This window comes from Mesoplodon densirostris, chromosome 14, assembly GCF_025265405.1.
Source record: "Mesoplodon densirostris isolate mMesDen1 chromosome 14, mMesDen1 primary haplotype, whole genome shotgun sequence".
Lineage (NCBI taxonomy): Eukaryota > Metazoa > Chordata > Mammalia > Artiodactyla > Ziphiidae > Mesoplodon > Mesoplodon densirostris.
In genome coordinates this window covers 39,209,514-39,232,943 of record NC_082674.1, presented here as the reverse complement: position 1 = coordinate 39,232,943, position 23,430 = coordinate 39,209,514, and the positions used below count along the sequence as shown (strand labels likewise).

General features: G+C 41.8%; 1 protein-coding gene across 2 annotated transcripts in view; it reads right to left on the bottom strand.

The window, feature by feature from the left end:
- MSH2 (mutS homolog 2) overlaps positions 1 to 11,844 on the bottom strand; it is a 75,338-nt gene extending 63,494 nt beyond the window's left edge. The window contains exons 1-4 of one of the 2 annotated variants that reach the window (XM_060117555.1): positions 11,573 to 11,844; positions 4,777 to 4,931; positions 1,586 to 1,864; positions 191 to 337 (exon numbers count right to left, since the gene is read on the bottom strand). In XM_060117555.1, the coding sequence (XP_059973538.1) occupies positions 191 to 337; positions 1,586 to 1,864; positions 4,777 to 4,931; positions 11,573 to 11,783 (792 nt within the window). In that variant the 5' untranslated portion in view covers positions 11,784 to 11,844. The remainder of the gene's footprint in view (positions 1 to 190; positions 338 to 1,585; positions 1,865 to 4,776; positions 4,932 to 11,572) is intronic. The other variant, XM_060117556.1, reaches the window with a different exon arrangement.
- Between the last annotated feature and the right edge of the window lie 11,586 nt (positions 11,845 to 23,430).

The window sequence follows — 23,430 nt, the reverse complement described above, 5'->3', positions numbered from 1 at the left end:
ATAATGAAATTATATTTAAGGTTATGTTTAAATTTTTCTAGTCAGTCCTTGAGTTTTTCACAAGCTTCTTCATAGATTAAAATAAGCTTAAATATCAGCAATCCAGTTTAGGCTTTGAGATATAGATGACAGAAGTAGCCTTCTTAAAAGTCACTATTTAATGATAAATTCACATTTGTAATCCACATACCTGATTCTCCATTTCTGGCAACACAGCACTATTCATCTGTTCTCCCTTTTTGCCTTTCAACAACCGGTTGAGGTCCTGATAAATATCTTTTGTGGAAAAGTCAGCTCTTTTTCTTTCTGTGATCAGAATTCCTCCTCTCTGAATAACCTATTTTACAAGAAATATTTTAAATTACTAGGAGAAAAGGAACAAGAAAAGCAATAAGGAAAGTTGTATCACTGACAAATATAAAGTGACAACAGATTAACAAATTATTAACCCACATTAAATTTTTATACAACATGCAAGAAGACACTGGTAATATATGTATTAACATGTATTTTTAAAATCTGTAAATCAAATTTTCATGGAAATTTAAAATTAGGCTCACATAAAGCTTTCAAAAAATAGTCTCAATAGTAAAAACTCTTAACAGAATAATACTTGTGGAAAGTTCCCTAAATACTATTTATACTAAAAATGCCCATCACAGATATGCTAACTCTCAAGTAGTTCTTATTGTATTTGAGGCTCATGAGAAGAAAAGAATCCTTGGGGGGAATACAACATCCCTTAAATATCTAAATAATAAACCATATATCTATACAAATAGCAAAATCGAACTTTGTTAAAATAAAAGAATCAGTAAAATAATAAGAGGCTAGGGCTTCCCTGGTGGCACAATGGTTAAGAATCCACCTGCCAATGCAGGGGACACGGGCTCGAGCCCTGGTCCGGGAGGATCCCATGTGCCATGGAGCAACTAAGCCCGTGCGCCACAACTGCTGAGCTTGCGCTCTGGAGCCTGCGAGCCACAACTACTGAGGCTGCATACCACAACTACCAAAGCCTGTGTGCCTAGAGCCCGTGCTTCACAGCAAGAGAAGCCACTGCGATGAGAAGCCAGCGCACCACAATGAAGACCCAACGCAGTCAAAAATTAATTAAAATAATAATAATAATAATAGGCTAAAGTTCCACTTGAACTATTAAAAATTAATCCTGAAGAATTACAACTTATTTGATATATCCAGGCTAAATACAGTCATAGTTTTTTTTTCTTTAATGGCCCTAAATCACCTCTTCCCCACCCTGCACCCCCCAACTGTGAAAACACTCCTTTTATCAATTGTGATCCCTTTAAAATGGCACTGAGTTACTCTTTTGGAAGGCGGGGGGAGGGGGGATGATCTGAGGTAGAACAAGTCTTAAGAAACAGCTCCTTCTGAAGTCCTAATAAAGATACAAAGTTTCTATCAAAGACAAACATCAAGACATTCCTCAAAGCCCTGTTGTGATTAGATTTAAAAGGTTTTGACTTTAAAATTTTTTTTCCTTAAGTAAAACAGTATTATGTTAATTTAGAGCCATTCCTAGCTTTGGATTCTCCTCTATCTCTACACTCCATTTCCTTACCTGCCTCAGTTTTCCCATGTCTCCAGCAGTCTCTCCTCCTGGTAAAACACATTCCTTTGGTCCAATCTGAATCAGGAGAGCCTCCAGATTGGAGAATTGATCATTATCGGGAAACTCACACAGTCCTAGCTTCCTCTGTATGGAGTCAACATACCCAACTCCAACCTGTCTTTGGCCATCAACTGTAGACATTTTAACACCCACAACACCAATGGAAGCTGACATATCGTTGTTACCAAAGAGAATGTCTTCAAACTGAGAAAGATTACCTGGAGAAGCCTAAGCAAAAATAAAGAAAAATTTTAAGAAACTGTTGAATGTACTTTAAAACTTTACTAACCAACAGAAATTACCCAACCTAGATGAATTTTATTAATTAAACGTTTTCTTATCAAAATAAATTACTTATAACCATATAGTCCAATTAATATTACCACATTTTCTATAAAGTATCCTCCCTACTTTTCCAATTAATTTCAGAACACTTGGGCACATCTAAAAGTAATAGTATCAAAAGCGATTTTCAGTTTGAAATTTGGCATCTAAGTTTACACTCACTCACACAATCATTGAGGTACCCAAAGTGATAACCCTCTCAATGGTATGCCTAAATTTCTACACTCTGCCAAACTACCTATTGGTTGCACATATCAGAATTTTCACTGAGTAGTTATACCACATAGAAAAACAGTATTATTAGCTTAAATATTAACCTTGGATAGACATCTCTCTATATCAATGTATTTATTTGTAAAATGCAGAGATTCTTCTAGATCAATGATTTCCAAATAAAGGGTCTTTGACCAATTTTGTTTGTTTGTTTGTTTTTGGCTGTGCCGGGTCTTAGTTGCAGCACGCGGGATCTTTGTTGCCACATTCAGGATCTTTGTTGCGGCATACAGGATCTTTAGTTGAGGCATGTGGGATCTTTTAGTTGCGGCATGCGGGATCTTTAGTTGTGGCAGGTGGGATCTAGTTACCTGACCAGGGATCGAACCCGGGCCCCCTGCATTGAGAGTGCGGCATCTTAACTACTGGACCACCAGAGAAGTCCCTGACCTATTTTCAAAATTTCAAAAAGATTAGAAATCTCTTTAAGACTGTACAAGGTAAGTAAAGGGTCAAGTTTCTTTGCTTTTGGCTCCACCTGTGTCAAGCTGGTGGGTAACAGTACTTCAACATGATCAGAAGCTAACAGGTTGCTGTTAACGTGAGGCATTTCTGGGGCAACTGATGGACCACGGTATGAAACATGAGATAGTCAGAAATAGTCCAAATGAGCACAGTGACAAGCCAAATTTAAGCAACAAGTAGCCATCAATAGTTCTCAAATGTCTTTAGCATCATAATCATGATAATCATTTATATTTTCCCAATATGGTTCTGAATATCCTGTAACTATATATGGATTATTGATTAAAATCTGGATCAAAAATGAAATGGAGGAAGTTCCCTGGCGGTCTAGCAGTCAAGACTTCGCACTTCCACTGCAGGGGGCTTGGGTTCAATCCCTGCAACCAAAAAAAAAAAAAAGAAATGGAAAGCTAGTATTACCTGATACTCAAATTTAAAAAGCACTGATTCAATCACAAATGTGAACATATTTTCACATACATGCTTTGGATTTACACGCACAGGTTATGCACACCTTAAAAAAACTCTCAAAAGTAAACTAGAAGCTAGCTTATCAAGTAAGATCCCGCAAGCCGCACAACAAGGCCAAAAATTAAATTAAAAAAAAAAAAGTCAATTATAGAGGTCAACTATCCCAAATATCACTAATACTTTACAATAGAATCAATAAGCTAAAAATTAAAAGATAAATCAGTTTTAGCAGTTTTAGATCTGAACTTCTTAAAATAAATATCAGGATGAAGATACTATCTTTTAACCTGACAAAGATACATATTTGAAGATTTTTTTCCCCCTGATCTAAAAGGTAGGGGTTAAAAACAATGCATCTCAAAGGATTCTGATGACACAAAGGAGTGAGGTGTGATGGGCTGATAATCCAGTTAATCAGCTGAACTCACGATCCCACATTTTGGTGTTGTTACTAACTGAGCTCTGTGAAGAATGAGACAAAAACATCACTTTGCGGTACCCCTCAATTTTCTATTAAAATCTTTCAAAATGTAGGATAAAACTATAAGTCCCACTTTTCTCAGTAAAGTAGCAACGAAAATTCCAAGGAAATTCCATAATAAAGAATGATAAATGCTCTCAGATATAATCTTCAGTACATGTCGACATTTACAAAGGCGGGGGGTGGTGACAGCAGGCAGTATGGAAGGAATATTGAAGAATATTCTATTTGGGGCAGCACCAACATCAAGTGTTGCAATGTTGTATTAAACCTCACAAAAAAACTTTCACAGGGCTTCCACATCAGAAAACATCTTAAAAACCTTCTAATTTTACTGTTTATAAAGAAACAGATACAGGAGAAGGCTGGGAAACTTGCCAAGGTCATGCAGAGGGACAGAGGAGAAATGAGATCAGCCAAATACAAGCCCAGAACACTGTCCCGCCTTACCACACATTTATTCCCTTTCAAGGATAAATCTCACCTCCCCAACATTTTAACCATTATCCAATATGTATGGGAAGGTATTGTGTGTGAACAAACAGAAACATGATTTTACAGACTAAAAATAAAGATAGTCCTTAAATAAAACAAAATAGTACCCCCATCTCCATGAAGGCATTAGAAGCACGTCAATAAGCCCTTCTAGGCACACCTAGGAATATGATCAGCATTAAACAAAGTTCCACACTTCTAAAAAATTAGTCTAATGAAAGAGAAAGGAACATACAAATATCCAAACATATTAAAAACGTGTATAAACAGATATTTGGGATATGTAAATTTGCGTGATATTACTTCAAAAACAGTAAAATCAAATCTTCTTTAATGCTGGTATTCAACTTTATTTAAAGGCTATTTATTATTTAGGTTTTAGGGACAGTGACAAAGCTCAGAGTATTCATACTCATAATAAGGATTTACTGAATTTCTGAATTGCTATTAAACTGTGATTTTAAAACCCACATGCTAAAGAATATTAAAGTTTCTCACAGCATTTTACTATCACAACCTGGCTAAAATATTAAACCAACACAGAATTCTCTCATGTTTTTATTTTGTCTACTCTTAAAAACACAACTAAATTTAAAAGGAAGATAATTACCTTAAATGCCAAATACCAATCATTCTCCTTGGAGGCCTTATTTCCAGCTCTATTCTTATAAACTTCAACTCTGTACTGACGAACTAGAAGAAGATCTTTTACAAAAGACTCAAAATTCATTTTACTAAGCACAACACTCTCCAGAGTCTTTGCTCCTAAAGAAAAATATTAAAAATACATGTTATGGATTTGAGGATTTGAAGTCATAAGTGTTGAAGAACTAACACAATGCCTCCCCCCAAGCTATGTTGTTTTCCCAGTAATTCATTCACTCAATAAACTATTTATCAAGCACCTATTACATGTCCTAGAGACTTTAGTAGATGCAGGGTATACAATGGTGGATAGACATAACCCCCTGCACCTGTGGAGCCTACACATCAAAATAAAAAATTGAGAAGATACAAAGACAAAAGAATGAGTCAATATACATACAGCTAATCCTACTTGTCCTTTTTTATCATTTGTTTTTCACAAGTTTGAATAAAACTCTTATGTAATAGCTACAATAGTATTTGTATAGGATTTTTTTCAAAAGTCCATAAAAATAAATTAGTTATTATTCATTATAAAATGTTCTAGGTAACAGAGTTCAAAACTTGAAGGTTCAGAGACTTCCCTGGCAGCCCAGTGGTTGGGACTTGGCCTTTCAATGCAGGGGGTGTGGGTTCGATCCCTGGTCAGGGAGATGGGATCCCACATGGCTTGCGGCCAAAAAGCCAAAACACGGAACAGAAACAATATTGTAACAAATTCAATAAAGACTTTAAAAATCGTCCACATCAAAAAAATAAAAGAAAAAAAGAAAAAAAAAATTGAAGGCTCAAAAAGGTACATCAAAAAGGAGACTTGCATTTCACCACTGTCCCCTACACATCCAGTTCACCACCCAAGTGTTATCACTTTATAGAATATACTTCCAAACATAGTCTAGGCACACACAAGCAAATATAAGGCATTGCTTTTTTCCTCTTTTTTTTTTTTTTTTGCGATATGCGGGCCTCTCACTGTTGTGGCCTCTCCCGCTGCGGAGCACAGGCTCCGGACGCGCAGGCTCAGCGGCCATGGCTCACGGGCCCAGCCGCTCCGCGGCATGTGGGATCTTCCCAGACCGGGGCACGAACCCGTGTCCCCTGCATTGGCAGGCGGACTCTCAACCACTGCGCCACCAGGGAAGCCCACTTTTTTCCTCTTTTACATAAATAATTGCACACTATACACACTGTACTGTATCTTTTTTTTAACTTTGATATAGTATTTTGGAGATTGTTCCATCAGTACATAATTAGCTTCTTTCTGTTTACAGCTGGAAACGTTCCAATGAACCTAAGGAATTTCTATTTAGCCTCTTCCTGATGGACCTATGGGTTGTTTCCAATCTTTGTTATTACAACAGTGTTGCATGAATAACCTTGTATGTGCTTCACTCTCCAAACATCTGAGTGTATCTGTGAGATAAAGTCCTAAAACTGGATTTTATCAAAGGATGATATGTGTGATTTTTATAAATATTGCAGACTATCTCCCTTGGTTGGCTGTACCAATTAACACTACCACCCGTAAAGTATGAGTGCATCTATTTCCCCTATCCAGTCAACCGAGTTTTCGAACTTCCTGGCCTTCATCTTACATCACTGGTTCTCAACGGAGGACGATCTTGCTCCCTTAGCGGACAACTGTCAATGCCTGGGGGGCATTTAGGTTGTTACAACTGGGGAAAGGGAATAATAACAGAATCTAGTAGGAAGAGGCAGGGATGTTGTTAAATGTGCACAGGATAGCCCCTCACAGTAACAAATTAATTCTTCGGTCCAAAATATCAATAGTGCCAAGGCTAAAAAATTGTCTTAGATGGAATATAGTGTTTCACCTTAGTTTTGATTTGTAAATAACAATTTCTTTACAAAATAAATAAAATCACCCACATCATCAAATGGAATTAAAATTCAATTTTCATATAATATAGTTAATACAAATTATTCACTTAAAGGTAATTCAGATTATACTTGTAGATTATTCTGACAATTCTGGATCTTATGAAAGATTTAACCTAAATTTAACAATAGATCATATCAAGTACAAATATCAAATACAAATAAGCATAAAGATTAATTAAATGACATAATACAATTGTTTTGTACAGCAAAACGCAGCTGATACTTTCAATATCAGTTCACTAGTTATAAGTAGTAGACAAGAATCCCCGCTGCCTGTGTGCCACAACTACTGAGCCTGCACTCTAGAGCCCGTGCACCGCAACTACTGAGCCCATGTGCTGCAACTACTGAAGCCTGCACACCTAGAGCCCATGCTCCACAACAAGATAAGCCACCACAATGAGAAGCCCACGCACCGCAACAAAGAGTAGCCCCCGCTCGCCGCAACTAGAGAAAGCTGGTGCGCAGCAACGAAGACCCAATGCAGACAAAAAAAAAAAAAAAAAAGAATCCCTCTGCTGTCACAGACACCCTGAAAACTGGCTCAAATCTTGCCTCTTTAAAGTTATTCCCTAGAGCATTCCTTAAGATCTAACCTAGGACTGGCAAAAAATATCTACAGGGACCAGTCAGGATCTAATAAGCAGAGAAAGCCAAAGGAAGAACAACACAACTGACAGATGAAAAATGACTTCAAATGGTGGGAACTGTGGCAAAACAAGGAAAGCACATCAGGGTAAAGAAAAAATCTAGACTCAGTAGGTCAGAGGGAGCAGCCACTCAACTCCAACCCAATGCTAATTTGCCCAGAGTTTCCAACTGTGCAGAATTTTCAAAAGAAGCTCAAAATCTGAATTTTTTCATGAAACTACCCAATCTTTAAAATATAGGCAATTAATTCAAACTTTTAAGAAAACACTATTTAGGCCACCAGTTTTCAACCCGGCAAGTTCAACACAGCCACATTTTACAGACTTGAATATACTGCTGTTTTTTTACCTTGCATTTGGAAAGCTGCATGAAAATTATGTTTACTGTGAACGTTACTCATTCAGCAAAGCCTGTACTAACATTCTCAGAGGCATAAGCAGGATCTAAGGCCTATCCAGGCTGCAACAGACTCACATCTCCCAATTAAGACTCCCTCAGAACCAGAACCTCAGTGGAATGGTAGGCCCCATTTAAATTATTTCCTGTTTTTGCCTAGCACATAGGGTGAGCAACTCATCCCATTTTGCCCAAGACTCCCCAAGTTTTAGTACTGAAAGTCCAGCATCCCAGGAGACCCCCCCCCACCGGTCAGTCTCAAGCAAACCAGAATGATTGAACACACTATCAGCTTATCCAGTTGAATTCTACATAAGTAACATTACTCATATGACAAAATATTATCATTAAAAAAAATTTGCTCACAGAAAGCACTAAACCAGAGTTAATACAAAATTAGAGATGAATTTCTCCCAGAGACACTTATAAATGCCACTGTAAGTATCAGTCGGCAACTTCCAGTAAATACAGCAATGAATTTCAAAACAGTGTTATATCATCCTTTAATTTAGAAGACAAAATAACACTGGTCTGGCACCTAATTCAGAAACAGGTCTTAAAAATCATCAGCCCAACAGGATGTACCAGCATAGCTGTCTGGCCAGCACTGGGTTTTTAAAGCATTTGAATTTGAATGCTTAGCACACGGTGAACAAGCACTCTCAGATCCACAAGCCCCACCACTCCCTATTACTTATACCTGACTATTTGCACATCAATGTTATCTGCCAGGCCAAGGGCAGAGGGATCCAGAGCAATCCTCAGTCTTTTTCTAGACACACTCAACAGGAACACAGGAACACATTCACAACAGTGCTGATTTCCTTCTTCCTTTCTTTTTTTTTTTTTGGTCACACCACGCAGCATGCGGGATCTTTCCCCAACCAGTAATCAATCCTGTGCCCCCTGCAGTGGAAGCATGGAGTCCTAACCACTGGACTGCCAGGGAAGTCCCCAGTGCTGATTTCTTAAGAGTGGGTGGGTGAAGAGGTAAATGAGGTGATTCCCCTCCCCACCATGGCCTCCCCTACTTCCTCCATTACTAATCTCCAGATAGGTTGCCCAACCATCAAGATTATCCTCCAGGCTTCCCTGGTGGCACAGTGGTTAAGAATCCGCCTGCCAATGCAGTGGACACGGGTTCAAGCCCTGGTTCGGGAAGATCCCACATGCCACGGAGCAACTAAGCCCGTGCACCACAGCTACTGAGCCTGCTCTCTAGAGCCCGCGAGCCACAACGACTGAAGCTCACGCGCCTAGAGCCCGAGCTCCGCAACAAGAGAAGCCACCGCATTGAGAAGCCCGCGCACCACAATGAAGAGTAGCCCCCCTGCTCGCTGCAACCAGAGAAAAGTCCGCGCACAGCAACAAAGACCCAACGCAGCCAAAAATAAAAATAAATAAAATAAATAAATTTATTTTTTAAAAAAAAAGGTTATCCTCCGAAGATACTATTTCTCTCAAAGGAGTGTTTGTGACACACTGGATGTTCCTGGTGAAGAGCTTGGCTGTATGCTTTAAGTCTGAAAGCTGGGAAGTAAGACTGAAGGGAAACTGGAAGAGAAAACTACCCAGCCTCCACGTGGCGCAGAAGAAAAACCTCAGGTTGATACAAGATTCTCCTCTTCAAGAATAATTTGGAGCCCCCATCTTCATTCAGCTGATAATGTGTCTGCTTACATGTGGGCACTGTGCCAGCTGCTGGGATTCAAAGGCAGAGACTGGTTAAGACAGAGTTCCTGCCCTCTAGGAGTTTTCAGTATATTGGCATAGAGTAAAATAAATGTTGTGTCTAGGGTAAGGAGAAGGTCCTAGGGCAGGGAACACGTGAGAGGGGCAGCTAACCAGGAAGCCTTAAGATGGGAGTTAAGAAAGACTTCCAAGGGCTTCCCCAGTGGCGCAGTGGTTGAGAGTCCGCCTGACAATGCAAGGGACACGGGTTCGTGCCCCGGCCCAGGAAGATCCCACATGCCGCAGAGCGGCTGGGCCCGTGAGCTATGGCCGCTGAGCCTGCGCGTCCGGAGCCTGTGCTCCGCAACGGGAGAAGCCACAGCAGTGAGAGGCCCGCGTACCGCAAAAAAAAAAAAAAAAAAAAAAAGGCTTCCAAGAGGAGATGCTTCTAAGCAACTTCCTTTTTTAGGGACTCAGATTCCTTATCTATAAATTGAAGCTAGGTACTAACCCACCTCACAGGGCTTTATTATAATAATGTTTTGATAGTTGTTGAAAAATAAGAGAAAAGTAGCTAAAAGGATATGAATAAGCCTGAATGCCAAAAGAATGAACCAAAGAGAGAAGAAATGATCAACAGAAAAGCCATCTGTGAGAAGAGGAGAGGGGATCCAGACCACAGCAAAAGGCTCATCTCTTAACTGGCACAACAGGGAAGGAGAGAACGGGTACAGACGACATTAAAAGTATTGGTTCAAGAAACAGCCCAAATATCCATCACCTAATGAATGGATTAAACAATATATTGTATATCCATACAATGGAATATTTGGCAATAAAAAGAAATGAAGTACTGATAACACAGATGAACCTTGAAAATGTTAAGTGAAAGAAATCAGTCACAAAAGACCAATGTTATAGGCAAATCTAGAGAGAGAAAGCAGATTAGCAGTTGCCTGGGTTTGGGAGGACTCAGGGGAAACGGAAAGTTCCTGCTAATGGGTACAGGGTTTCTCAAGACTCAAGTGAAATTTAACCTCTCTTGTAATGCCTCTTCTGATGGCTCCAGTCTTTGGCAATCCTGCCTCTGCCTCTTTGGCAACTTGTTACGGAGCATCCTCCATAGGTCTTCACCTGGAATTGGAATTACTTCTACCTTGCTCTCCACTAGGGGGAGCTCTGTGAAGGTGGGGATACTGCCTTTTGATCTAAGTACTCCCAGTGTCCACAACCCTGCCCGACAAGGCAGCACTCAATAAATGTCTATCTAGTGAATGAAACATCTTTTGTCAGTAACCTTCCATCTGCATATGGCAGAGGCAGGACTAAAACCCACAACTCCTTACTCCTCCTATTATGTTCATTCCTAGGAGCCAGGGATAAAAGAGATTAACATAAAACTAGATGTTCAGAACATCTAACTACAAGAGAGCGAGAAGTTTGTAGCTTTCCAGGGAGAGATGATGCTAGAGAGATGGGGATGGGTTACCGAGGGCACTGAACGCCGAGCTGAGGCACAGACATACATGACTAGCTCAAGGCCACACAGCTGGTAAGTGGAGGGGCTGCGACTTGAAGCCAGGCAATCTGGCTCCAGTTCGAGGTCCTGACCACTTGGCAATACTGCCTATTAACAGTAGACACTATAGGTCCCTGCGCTGAACAGCGATATAAATCACGTTCGCCCAACAGGCAAAATCACGCTGGTGACGTAAAACCGTCTCCCTAACCCCCTTCTATTCTAAATCTCAATCCTGGACTGGCGTTTGTGATAAAGAGGTTTGGCGGCGTTTGTGATGATATCCACAGCGCCAAAGCTGGAGCGAGAAGCAGACACCCACGCGGACTGCAGCAAAATTAAATAGAACAATGTGTTAAAACGCCTCGCACGAAGCCTGGCACGTAGCGATCGCTATTAGGTCTGATCCGGGGCAGCTCCGGAGGGACAGACTCAGGGCGGAGGCAGGGCAGGGGGCGGGTGGCGCCCCACTAGGCCAGGCAGGGGCCGGAGCACGCGCAGTGCCCCCACGAGGCACCAGCGTCCCCGCCCCCGTTGTCTCCCTGCCCGACACCCTCCCACTTCCTGAGAGGAGCCAACTCCGCGGGGTCCTCCCCTGAGCCCGCGCCGTCCCCGCCCTCACCTGCCGGCCCCATGTACTTGACCACCCCCTGGGTCTTGAACACCTCCCGGGCGGCCAGCAGCGCGTCCTCCCGGTGCGCCGTGTAGAAGTCGCCCCGGTCGAAGAGGCGCACCGTGGTGGTTGGCTTCTCCGGCATACCCTGGAAGAAGCGCACGAAGCCGACCTCGGCCGCGCTCTCCAGCTGCAGCGTCTCCTTCGGCTGCACCGCCATTTCGGAACCTCTCCGCCGCCTGCCTGACGGAACTGCGCGACCCCGCACCCACTAAGCTGTTTCCCGCCTCCCCTCCCTCGCCCCCCGTGCGGCGTCCGGCCTCTGTGGAGACACCCAATCAGCATCCAGCGCTGCGTTTCGGTGGGTGGGAGTGCGTCACGACAGCCAATCATAATCGGACGCGGCCCAGCTTCCCGCGCACGCTGGTGATTCTGTCCACTGCGCATGCTTGAGCCTAGGTCGCGCGCCGCCCCGGCAGACACCCGTCCTTGAGAGAATTCAGTTCTCTGGGTCTTCTCGGTTGCACTGGTGTGGGTCCCAGGTGTATGGTTAGCTAGTTTAGGAGACCAGGTGGGAAGTTCTGGCAGGCTTTGAGTTTGTTATGTACCCGGAAGAAAGAGTGTGAAATCAGAAAGAAACGTGAAAACAAGGAAAAACTAGCCTTCCTCCCTATCACAGTATTTGTTTAACCTGTGCCCCTCTCTCTCCAACTGCCTCACTTTTCGTTTTTAAGCAAACTGCCTGCATCAAGGTTACACGTTTCTTCGTTACACAGCCTCCGTCCTGGCCAGATTCTCGTATTGTCCACTCCTTGAATGATGCATTCATTCAAAAACAGAAGGCCTGCTATGCGCCAGACTTCTAGGATCTGAGGATCACTAGTAAAGAAGAGAAAAACCACTGCCTTTGTTGAACTTACATTCTAATGAATGGATTCAGATAATATCCTAAGTAAACTTATAATAAGTAAACTGTTAGAAGATAAGTGTTTAGATAAAAAAGATGGGGGGGGTTGACTTTTTTCTTTTTTTTTTTTAATGTTGAGCAAAGACTTGAAGGAGGTCAGGATACATCCTGCACAGTTACCTGCCTTACAAAAGGTATTGCACTCTCCTGTTTGCTCACCCTTCCCCCATAAAAGCAGCCCCAAACCCTGATCCAGCAGCAGAATTACCCTGGGGGCTTTTCAAAGGTGTTCCTGGGCCCCACCCACACATAATGGGTTGGAATTTCTGCAGGTGGGATCTTGGGATCTGTAAGAAAGCTCCCTGGACATTCCTGACAATGAGCTCAGTTTAGAAACCACTTAATTCAAATAGTTTCAGAAGCAGAGAAAATTTGAACCATCTGACTGCTGACTACTTCTCCCACTTCCTGTAGTGCTCCCTCCTCTCACACCAACTCTGTGATCTGGAGCAATAAACTTCCCCTTACCTTTCAATACCTGTGGCTCTAACACATACTTGTCCCTGTGCTCTGGAATGGCCTTGCCCTGCCCTTTGTGTAGCAAACTACTGGTCATTCTTCAGTCCTCAGGCCTGAAGTATGCCCAGTCCCCCCAGGTGTAATTAGTTGAATTATCTTCTGGAGTATCATTTTGTTCATATCTCTATTATATTTGCTGCATTGTTTTAGAAATATATGTTCAGGGACTTCCCTGGTGGTGCAGTGGTTGAGAATCTGCCTGCCAATGCAGGGGACACGGGTTCGAGCCCTGGTCTGGGAAGATCCCACATGCCGAGGAGCAACTAAGCCCGTGCGCCACAGCTACTGAGCCTGCGCTCTAGAGCCCACAAGCCACAACTACTGAGTCTGCGTGCTGCAACTACTGAAGCCCGCGAGCCTAGAGCCCGTGCTCCGCAAGAGAAGCCACCGCAGTGAGAAGCCCCACACACCGCAACAAAGAGTAGGCCCCGCTCGCTGCAACCAGAGAAAGCCCGCGTGCAGCAACGAAGACCCAACGCAGCCAAAAATAAAATAAATAAATAAAATAATTCGGGGGCTTCCCTGGTGGCGCAGTGGTTGAGAGTCCGCCTGCCAATGCAGGGGACAACGGGTTCGTGCCCCGGTCCGGGAAGATCCCACATGCCGCGGAGCGGCTGGGCCCGTGAGCCATGGCCGCTGAGCCTGCGCGTCTGGAGCCTGTGCTCTGCAACGGGAGAGGCCACAACAGTGAGAGGCCCGTGTACCGCAAAAAAAAAAATAATAATAATAATAATAATTAATTATTTTTTTAAAAAAGAAATATATGTTCACCTGTCTCTCTTACTAAACACCTGGAAAGAACACAGATGAGTATTTACATTTTTTATAGTTAATAATAATGGCTAATGTTCATCAGCATTTATTGACTTTTAAATTTTTTACATGTGCTTACTGTTTTAATTTTTGCAACTCTATTAGGAACTATTGTTATTCTTATTTTACATTGAGGAAACTGAAACTTGGAAATGTGAAGTAGCTTGCCCAAGATCCAGAGATAATAGTAAGTGATAGAGCTAGAGTTCAGTCTCCAGATTCTGTAAGTTTAACCATCTGTGCGCCAGAGGGGGCCTGGCACATAATAGGTACACAGGAAAATTTTTTTTTTCTTTTTTTTGCGGTACGCGGGCCTCTCACTGTTGTGGCCTCTCCCGTTGCAGAGCACAGGCTCCGGACGCGCAGGCTCAGTGGTCATGGCTCACGGGCCCAGCCGCTCCGCAGCATGTGGGATCCTCCCGGACCGGGGCACGAACCCGTGTCCCCTGCATCGGCAGGCGGACTCTCAACCACTGCGCCACCAGGGAAGCCCCCAGGAAATGTTTTTAAATGAATGAACTGTGTATCACAATAACCACTTCTATATGATAACCTGGCCTTGAGTGTCATCCATTTCTCCCCTTTCCTAATTCACATTCTAAATAGTTCAGAGGAAGGCAAAATAGTAATAATAACTACCTCCAGGCTTGATGTTAGGATCAAATGAGGTAGTAGCTTTGAAAATATTTTGTTATCTTTTGTAAAAAGCCTTTATACTATTATCATCACATTTCCCCCCACCCAGACTGTCTTTCACTTATTCATTGAATTATTTATTTGTTTATCAATTGAGTCTATTAATTCTAAAAATAAAGAGAATACCTGGACTTGCCTGATCTATCTAGAGAGTTAGGCTCTGGATGTGCACTAGAGGGCAGTTCAAGGTAATGGAATATCAAAACATAAGCTTCTCATGGCAATTTAAGAAAGACAGAGTTTACAGGGTGGAGATAGAGAGCCTGACGTGAGGCGGTTTGGTTTCATCTAGGTGAGGGCAGTGGATTTTTCTCTAGTCTTTAAAGATGAACAAGATTTTTAAAAATCCGCTTTAGATTATGAGCTATAATAGTTGTACAGTTTAGATGCATAGCTCTGCTGATACAGATGGATCTCCAGAGTGTGAACCTAGTACAAGGAACATAACCATGGCTGCTTCTGGGCAGGGGGACTAAGGCCAGCAGCCCGAATGGGAGCTTTTTCTGCATGTCCTTTTTTTTTTTTTTCTGCGGTACGCGGGCCCCTCACTGCTGTGGCCTCTCCCGCCATGGGGCACAGGCTCCGGACGCGGAGGCCCAGCGGCCATGGCTCATGGGCCCAGCCGCTCCGCGGCATGTGGGATCCTCCCGGACCAGGGCATGAACCCATGTCCCCGGCATCGGCAGGCGGACTCACAACCACTGCGCCACCAGGGAAGCCCCTTTGTATGTCCTTTTGTTCTGAGAAAGAAAATGTGTCTCAGACCTAAGCCTTATAGTCTGATGTCATTAACTGCTCCTTTTGGGGAGTTACTACCATTTCTGGTAGACTAATGGGCATAAAGTCTAGAAATTCATCTAGAGGACTATCAGCCTTGGCAGAGGACAATGACCTTTCACCAGACTTAAAAGATAGCTAATGATTTCAGACACTCTTTACTTTGAATCCAGGCTAATAATAACAATGATCCTAACAGGCTTTTTTTCCTCCAAAATGCCAAAATGTCTTCGAGAAGAGGGACCTTTTAATTAGCCTGCTTAGAGAAAAGCTTGAAATAAAACTTTGAAATGTGCTTGTAATCAATTTGCCCAAGAGGTTTTTGTTTTGTTTTGTTGTTTGTTTGTTTTTGTTGTTTGGTGTTTTTTTGGCCACACCATGTGGCTTGCAGGATCTCAGTTCCTGGACCAGGGATTGAACCCAGGCCATGGCGTTGAAAGCCTGGAATCCTAACCACTGAGCTGCCAGGGAACTTCCTAAGAGGTTTTTTTAACAATATCTTTTCTTAGGCTTCCCTGGTGGCGCAGTGGTTGAGAATCTGCCTGCCAATGCAGGGGACACGGGTTCGAGCCCTGGTCTGGGAAAATCCCACATGCCATGGAGCAACTAAGTCCGTGCACCACAGCTACTGAGCCTGCGCGTCTGGAGCCTGCGCTCTGCAACAAGAGAGGCCGCGACAGTGAGAGGCCTGCGCACCGCAATGAAGAGTGGCCCCCGCTAGCCTCAACTAGAGAAAGCCCTCACACAGAAATGAAGACCAAACACAGACAAAAATAAATAAATAAATTCATTAAAAAATATATATATATCTTTTCTTTAAAGCCATGTGCACATATTAAATGTTTATGATAATTCCGAAAGTTATGTCAAATAGTTGTCTTATAGAAATTTTTTATATTTTCTAGTCCTACAGAGGAAACTATGAATTTCTAAAAATAACAGAAAAGAGGGATTTTGCAAAAATGGAACACATGGTACAATATGATTGATAGGGTGCAATACAATCATTACCACCAAATGGGTTTTAATTTTCTCATATTTTCCAAATTCATAATGACTGTTACCTATTTATAATCAGAGTAAGTAAGTATTGGGCAAAAAGGCACACGTACCTAACAAAGAGGCTCTTCAAAGAAGTAATAATTAAGATTTTTAAACAACCAAAAATAGAAAAGTGTTTAGTAAATTTTAAAGTGTTTAACTTAATCATTTTTGTTGGGTTTTTTTTGCGGTACGCGAGCCTCTCACTGTTGTGGCCTCTCCCGTTGCGGAGCACAGGCTCCAGATGTGCAAGCTCCGGACACGCAGGCTCAGTAGCCATGGCTCACGGACCCAGCTGCTCCGCGGCATGTGGGATCTTCCCAGACCAGGGCACGAACCCGTGTCCACTGCATCGGCAGGCGGACTCTCAACCACTGCGCCACCTGGGAGGCCCAATTAATCGTTTTTTCTGTAACATCTTTATTGGAGTATAATTGCTTTACAATGGTGTGCTAGTTTCTGCTTTATAACAAAGTGAATCAGCTATACATATACATATATCCCCATATCTCCTCCCTCTTGCGTCTTAACTTAATCTTAGAAATAAATTATTGCTAGCTCAGGGAGTTCCTTGGTGGTGCAGTGGCTGAGAATCCACCTGCCAATGCAGGGGACATGGGTTCAAGCACTGGTCTGGGAATATCCCACAAGCCGTGGAGCAACTAAGTCCGTGCGCCACAACTACTGAGTCCGAGTGCTACAACTACTGAACCTGCGCTCTAGAGCCCGTGAGGCACAACTACTGACCCCACGTGCCACAACTACTGAAGCCCACGCACCTAGATTCTATGCTTGGCAACAGGAGAAGCCACCGCAATGAGAAGCCCGTGCACCACAACAAAGAGCAGCCCCTGCTCGCCGCAAGGAAGACCCAATGCAGCCCAAAATAAAATAAATAAATAAATTTCTAAAAATAAATAAATTATTGTTAGCTCAGTTTTCTATGATAAGATGCCCATGAGAAATTCATATTCAACACTAATTTTGCCACCACTCTAGTTTCTAGAATTTTTGTAATTTGGTTGTATTATTCCATTATTAAAGAATGACAATAAGTAAAGTGCTGTCAACCATGTCAGCAGCTGCAGTTTCAGAGAAAGGACAACTAAAAATGGCCCCTGGAGCTGAGTATTAAGACATCTTTTTCTTTTTTAAACAGCTTTATGGAGATATAATTTACATACTGCATAATTCATCCATTTAAAGTATATAACTCAATGATTTTTGGTATATTAACAGGGTTGTATAACCATCACAACAATCTAATTTTAGAACATTTTGTCACTCCAAAAAGAAACTCCATACAAATTAGCAGTCACTCCCTATTTCCTTCTCCCCCTAGTTCCTGGCAACCACAGATCAACTTTCTGTCTCTATAAATTTGCCTTTTCTGGGCATTTCATATAAATGGAATCATACAATATAGGGTGTTTAGTGACTGGATTCTTTCTCTAAACATAATGTTTTTAAAGTTCATTCACATCATAACATGTGTCAATACTTCACTCCTTTTTATTACCAAATAATGTATTATTGAATGGCTATACCACATTTTATCTATTCATTCATCAGTTGGTGGACGTTTGGATTGTTTCCACTTTTGGCCATCATGAATAATGCTGCTATGAACATTCATTTACAAGTTCTTATGTGGACAAATGTTTTGATTTCTCTTCGATATATACCTAGAAGTGGGACTACTATATCATACTTTTAATATATATTTAGCTACAGTCCTCACGTTAAACTATAACCCATATGTTTAACACGCTATGTTTAACATTTTGAGGAATTGTAAAACTTTTCCAAAATGCCTGCAACATTTTACATTCTCTTTAGCAATGTATAAGTGTTCCAGCTTTTCCACATCCTCACCCACACTTGTTGCTGTCTGTCTTTTTGATTCTAGCCATCTTAGTGGGTATGAATGGTATCTTATTGTGGTTTTGATTTTCATTTCCCTAATGACTAATGATATTGAGTATCTTTTCATGTGCTCTGTATGTTCTTCTGAGAAAATATTTGCAAATTATATATCTGACAAAGGACTCATATTCAGAATCTATAAAGACATCTTACATCTCAATAATAGAAAGATAAATAACCCAATTTAAAAGCGGGCAAATGATCTGAAGAAGTCATTGGTTTTTGAGAAAGCTCTTTGGTTGGTTGATGTGGGCAACAGAAGCTCTATGGATTGAAAATTTCATTCTGAAAACAAAATGTGCTAGTTCTATTTAAGAAGTTTGTTAAGAACGGAGAAGAGATAGAAATGGCAGCTTGTTAGGGAAGCAAGGTCAGTGGGAATTTTTAGAGGGGTTGGGGGGCCATGTTTTAGGATGATGGGAAATAACTGAAATTATGTTGTATCTACAGAAAGGGTTGTGTTTATTGAGGAGGGAAAACTTTTTCTCTACTCTCTTAAGTTCAGTTACTGGTAATATGTGAATTAAACTAATAAAAGACAGATTAATGGGGGAAAAGGCACAATTTTTATTAATATATACATGCACAGGAGTTCACAGAAAAGTAAATATCAAAGAATCAGTTAGACTCAGGGTCTCATATATCCTCTTAACAAAGGAAAGAGGGTTTGGGCTTCCAGAGATGACAATTGTGGGGAAGTAACCAGGAAATATATGGGAGAACTAATGGAAGATAAGGGCTGTTGCAGTAAGGTCTAGTTATGCAAACTCATCTCAGTGTCAACTCTCTCTCTCTGGTGATGGGTTGGCGGGGGCGGCGGGGGGGGGAACACCTTCACAAAGGGAAATTTCTGCCCTGATTTTAGGCAGATAAGGGGAGGGCAGAGAACTCTTTCTGCATCTGTTGATTCTCAATTGCCTTTAGCTCAAAAAAATCCTTATGCCAAAGTGGCATATTTGGGGGTAGCATATCCTGATCCCCTTCATGTTGAAAGAAGTAGAAAGAGCTGAGACTAAAGTGTTAAGAAAGGCTTCATGAAAGGGAATCTTAAGCTGGGCCTTGACTAAGTAGAGGATATTCCAGATGTAAGAAAGAACATAAGAATATAACCTTTAACACACCATTGTAAAGCAATTATACTCCAATAAAGATGTTAAAAAAAAGAATATAAACTTTAAAAATTGTAAATCACTATGTTATACAACTGACACTTATATAACATTGTACATCAACTATACCTCAATTAAAAAAAAGAAAAGAAAGAACATAAACAAAGACATGGTCAAGCCCAAGCAAAATATAAAAGGACTGGGGAACAGGAACATTTGAGGAATGGGAAGGAAAATCTTGAATGCAGCAAAGTTGGATATATTGAAGTATAATGGGAAATAAGGTAGATTGTGACCATTTTTGTTGTTCTGGGAATAATACACAGGAAGGATTGAGAGCGAAGAGGAAGGAAGCCAGAAATTACATCTAGGCAAGTGGTAAAGTTTTGGAGCAGGGTATTGGCAGTGGAGACAAAGGAGGAACCAAGAGAGGCCAGGCAGAGTGACCATAGCTAGAGGGCTGGGATCCCACCCGTGGAAGACGCCTGTGGCTGCCATTGGTCTCACCCCATCGCTGCCCTTGAGAGTTTTCTCAACCGTTCTTTGTTTTCATCACAAGATTCCAAGTCCTAGGTGGAGGTGCCTGTGCCCTGATGCTCAGAGCAGAGGGAGGATAACCACCCTTAAATTTCTGCAGAGGGAGTTGGAGAACTGGCTCCCAATACCACACACAGGAGGATTCTCCCCAAATGGAAGAGGAGATGGATGCTGGGCAGCCAAAAGGGGAAACGGCACCCAGTGCAGGGCCAGACTGGCAGGGGGAAGGGGCAGAAAAGTGCTAGAATCAACTTTAGGCAAATAATTCTGGGAGTAATGTGGGATTTGGTTTAGAAAGGGAATAGACTGGTGGTGAAGAGATCAGTGAAAATGTGTAAGAGAGGCAAATTAGAGGCAGATTTATTCCTGAGGGAGAATCTCAGGGCCTGATGACTAAAAGAATGGAGAAGTTAAGAGAGAGAAAAGAACTTGGGACTTGGTACCTGGTTACAATGCCATTAACTGATTCTGAGAATATAAGAGTTCACTAGGTTTTTGGAGGAAGATGATGAGATCATTAAAGGCTAGTTAAGTGAAACATAGTTTAGGGTAGAACTCAGGGTGAATTACAAGAATGGAGATGGTATTTCTGTTATCATCAGGACTTGGATGGTAACTAAAGCAAGGGAAGGGAATGATGAAATCCTCCCAGAAGAAAAAGGAAAAAATAGAAGAAAGGATAAATCCTGGGAACATCAGTATTTCAGAGTCAGCAGAAGAGAAAACAAAACAGAGGAGAGTAATGCCAGTGAAGCCAAAGAAGAAAATCTGTAGGCAACATACTGGGGTAGGATATGGGGCAGGCATTGTGGTGATAAGCTGTGGAGAGATCAAACGATTCAATACTGGGGAAATTGGCAATTAGCTGGTCAGTGTTGACTTTTGGCAGGAGTAGCTTCAGAAGAGGTAAAACAGAAACTAGAGGGCACTGGGTTGAAGAGTTACTGATTTAATTACCTCTTAGCTCCAAATTCACCCTTAGTGCATGCTCTGAAGCTTTGTCGGTAGAGGGCGCTGGAGAGACACTGCAAGAAGAAAAGGTATTGTTTCCCCTGTGGCACCTGCTGCTTCCCCAGTGCCCAGCTCCTGCAGCACCCAGGGCTTCTGCAGCCCTGGACAGCAGATAGCAGCTTCCTGGAGCACCAAAACTGCTACACCCAGCTATAAAAGGCAGCTTTATACAGTGCCGTAGGTGTCGGCCAGGACACCTCCCTATGAGGAGCTATCCCTCAGCACCCTAAAGCAGGCGTCAGCAAACTTTTTCTGTAAAGGACCAGAGTAATAGTTAGGCTTTGCATTCCACTGGCCCGGTCTGTTACAATTACTCAACTGCCCTTGTAGTGCAAATCAGCCACACACAACACATAAACAAATGAGTGTAGCTGTGCTCCAATAAAACTTTATGGACACAGATTTTTATTCCATGTAATTTTCACATATCATGAAATGTTCTTTAAATTTTTTCAACCATTTAAAATGCAAAAACCATCCGTAACTCCCAGACTGTTTAAAAACAGGTGGTAGACCAGGCTGCAGGCTACAGTTTGATGACTCCTGCCCTTGAGAGCAAATTTTTCCAGTAAGTTCCACAAGAGAGATTTTCAAAAAGTTCTGCCAGTGCAGCACCACAGCAACTTCTCTGCTCTTTATCAGAGCCCTCTCCCACAAGGTCTGGATTCCAGCCCAGGGTGTGGGGCTTGGCGGAAGTAGAGGGCCTCTTCTCTGGGTGCTGTCCCAGCCCTGGGGTGGTGGCTGCTCCTTGTATCTGCTATTCTGTCTTTAAAGTTCTCATTACTTTCTACTACTAATTTTTGTTGCTGTGTGACAAATTACCACAAATTTAGCATCTTAAAACAATAAACATTTATCACCTCACTTTCTATAGGTCTGGAGTCCAAGCAAAGCGTGACTGGGTCTTTTCCTCAGGGTCTCAAGACTCCAGTGAAAACGTCACCAGGGTTGCTCTCATCAGGAGCTGAAGTCCTCTTCCGAGCTCACTGGTTGTTGACAGAATTCACTTCCATGGTTGAGGGACTGAGGCCCTCAGCCACTAGGGTCGGCCTGCCATTTCCTGATAGGTGACTCTCTCCAAAACACGGCAGCTTGCTTTAAGGCTAACAGGAGAGCACGTTTATTTCTGCTTTTTGTCTCTTACTTCTAGGCACTCTTTTGTAATCTCCCTTGAGTCAAGTGATGAGGGATCTTAACTGCATCTACAAAATCCCTTCACCTTTGCCATATAACTTAATCTCAGGGGTGATAGCCTATCATATTCACAGATCTTGCCCACACTCTAAGGGAAGAAATTACATACAGCATATATATCATGGGTAAGAAATCTTAGGGGCCATCCTAGAATTTGCCTACTACGGAAGGGATAAAAATCATAGGTAAATGTTTAAATCTAGTTTTTATATTTTCTTTAATGTTTTCATAGTGTTTAAAAATTTTTCCTAAGAAAAGCAAAATATTTCAGGATACTTTAACTTCATATAAAATGTGTTTGTACCATAATTATTCAGTTGAAAAACTGGTGCTTCTAGTTCAACCATGGAATTCATGGTTCACAACATTCTCCATCAATTCTGCCTCAAGGTATTAAGTGTCTGTCAAAATGCCACTTTGACTAAAATAGAATCTTAGATGCATGCAGAATAAAATTGTTTGGTTTTTCTGTGTAGATGTTACACACTACAGGGACTTCCCTGGTGCCCCAGTGAGTAAGACTCCGTGCTCCCAATGCAGGGGGCCCAGGTTCAACCCCTGGTGGGGGAACTAGATCCTGCATGCCGCTACTAAGAAGTCCACATGCCACAACTAAAGAGCCTGCGTGCTGCAACAAAGACCTGGAGCAGCCAAAATAGATAAATATATATTTTTTAAACATGTTATTAAAAAAAAAAGAAGTTACACACTACAGGTCATAAACTTTATATTGAATATACATGATTATAAGGACTCATGCAAATTCTAATTTGTAGCTAGCATTCAGAGCATTTCTTAACCTATTGTTTGTATACTATGAAATTTGATTCAATATGATTCAAATGAAGTTAGGAAACTCATTTTTTAAGTGTTTTATTTCATAGTTCATAAAAAACATTTATATGTACACGACTCAAAGTAGACAGAAAGGCAGCTATTTAACCACAAACAGACAAGACAGTAGTCACTCAGACTCTACTGTGGAAGCATATTTAATGTATACCCTTCAATGTTAGGCATAAATAATTCAAACTATGCAGTTCAAATTCTGGGTTTTATATCAGATCTGCATATATATGACACTTGCGGTCAAATTTTAAGATTAGTAAAGTCAATTTCAACTGCTTATATTTTGAATACAGGTTTAACTGTTACAAATATATGATGTTAACTAACACAATAGCGGTCTTCAAAGATCTTCTCTTTGCCCCACGTTCATACGTTTGTAATCTGAGTCTGTTTGCTAATTTCCCTTATAGTTACTCTTCAAATTAGTG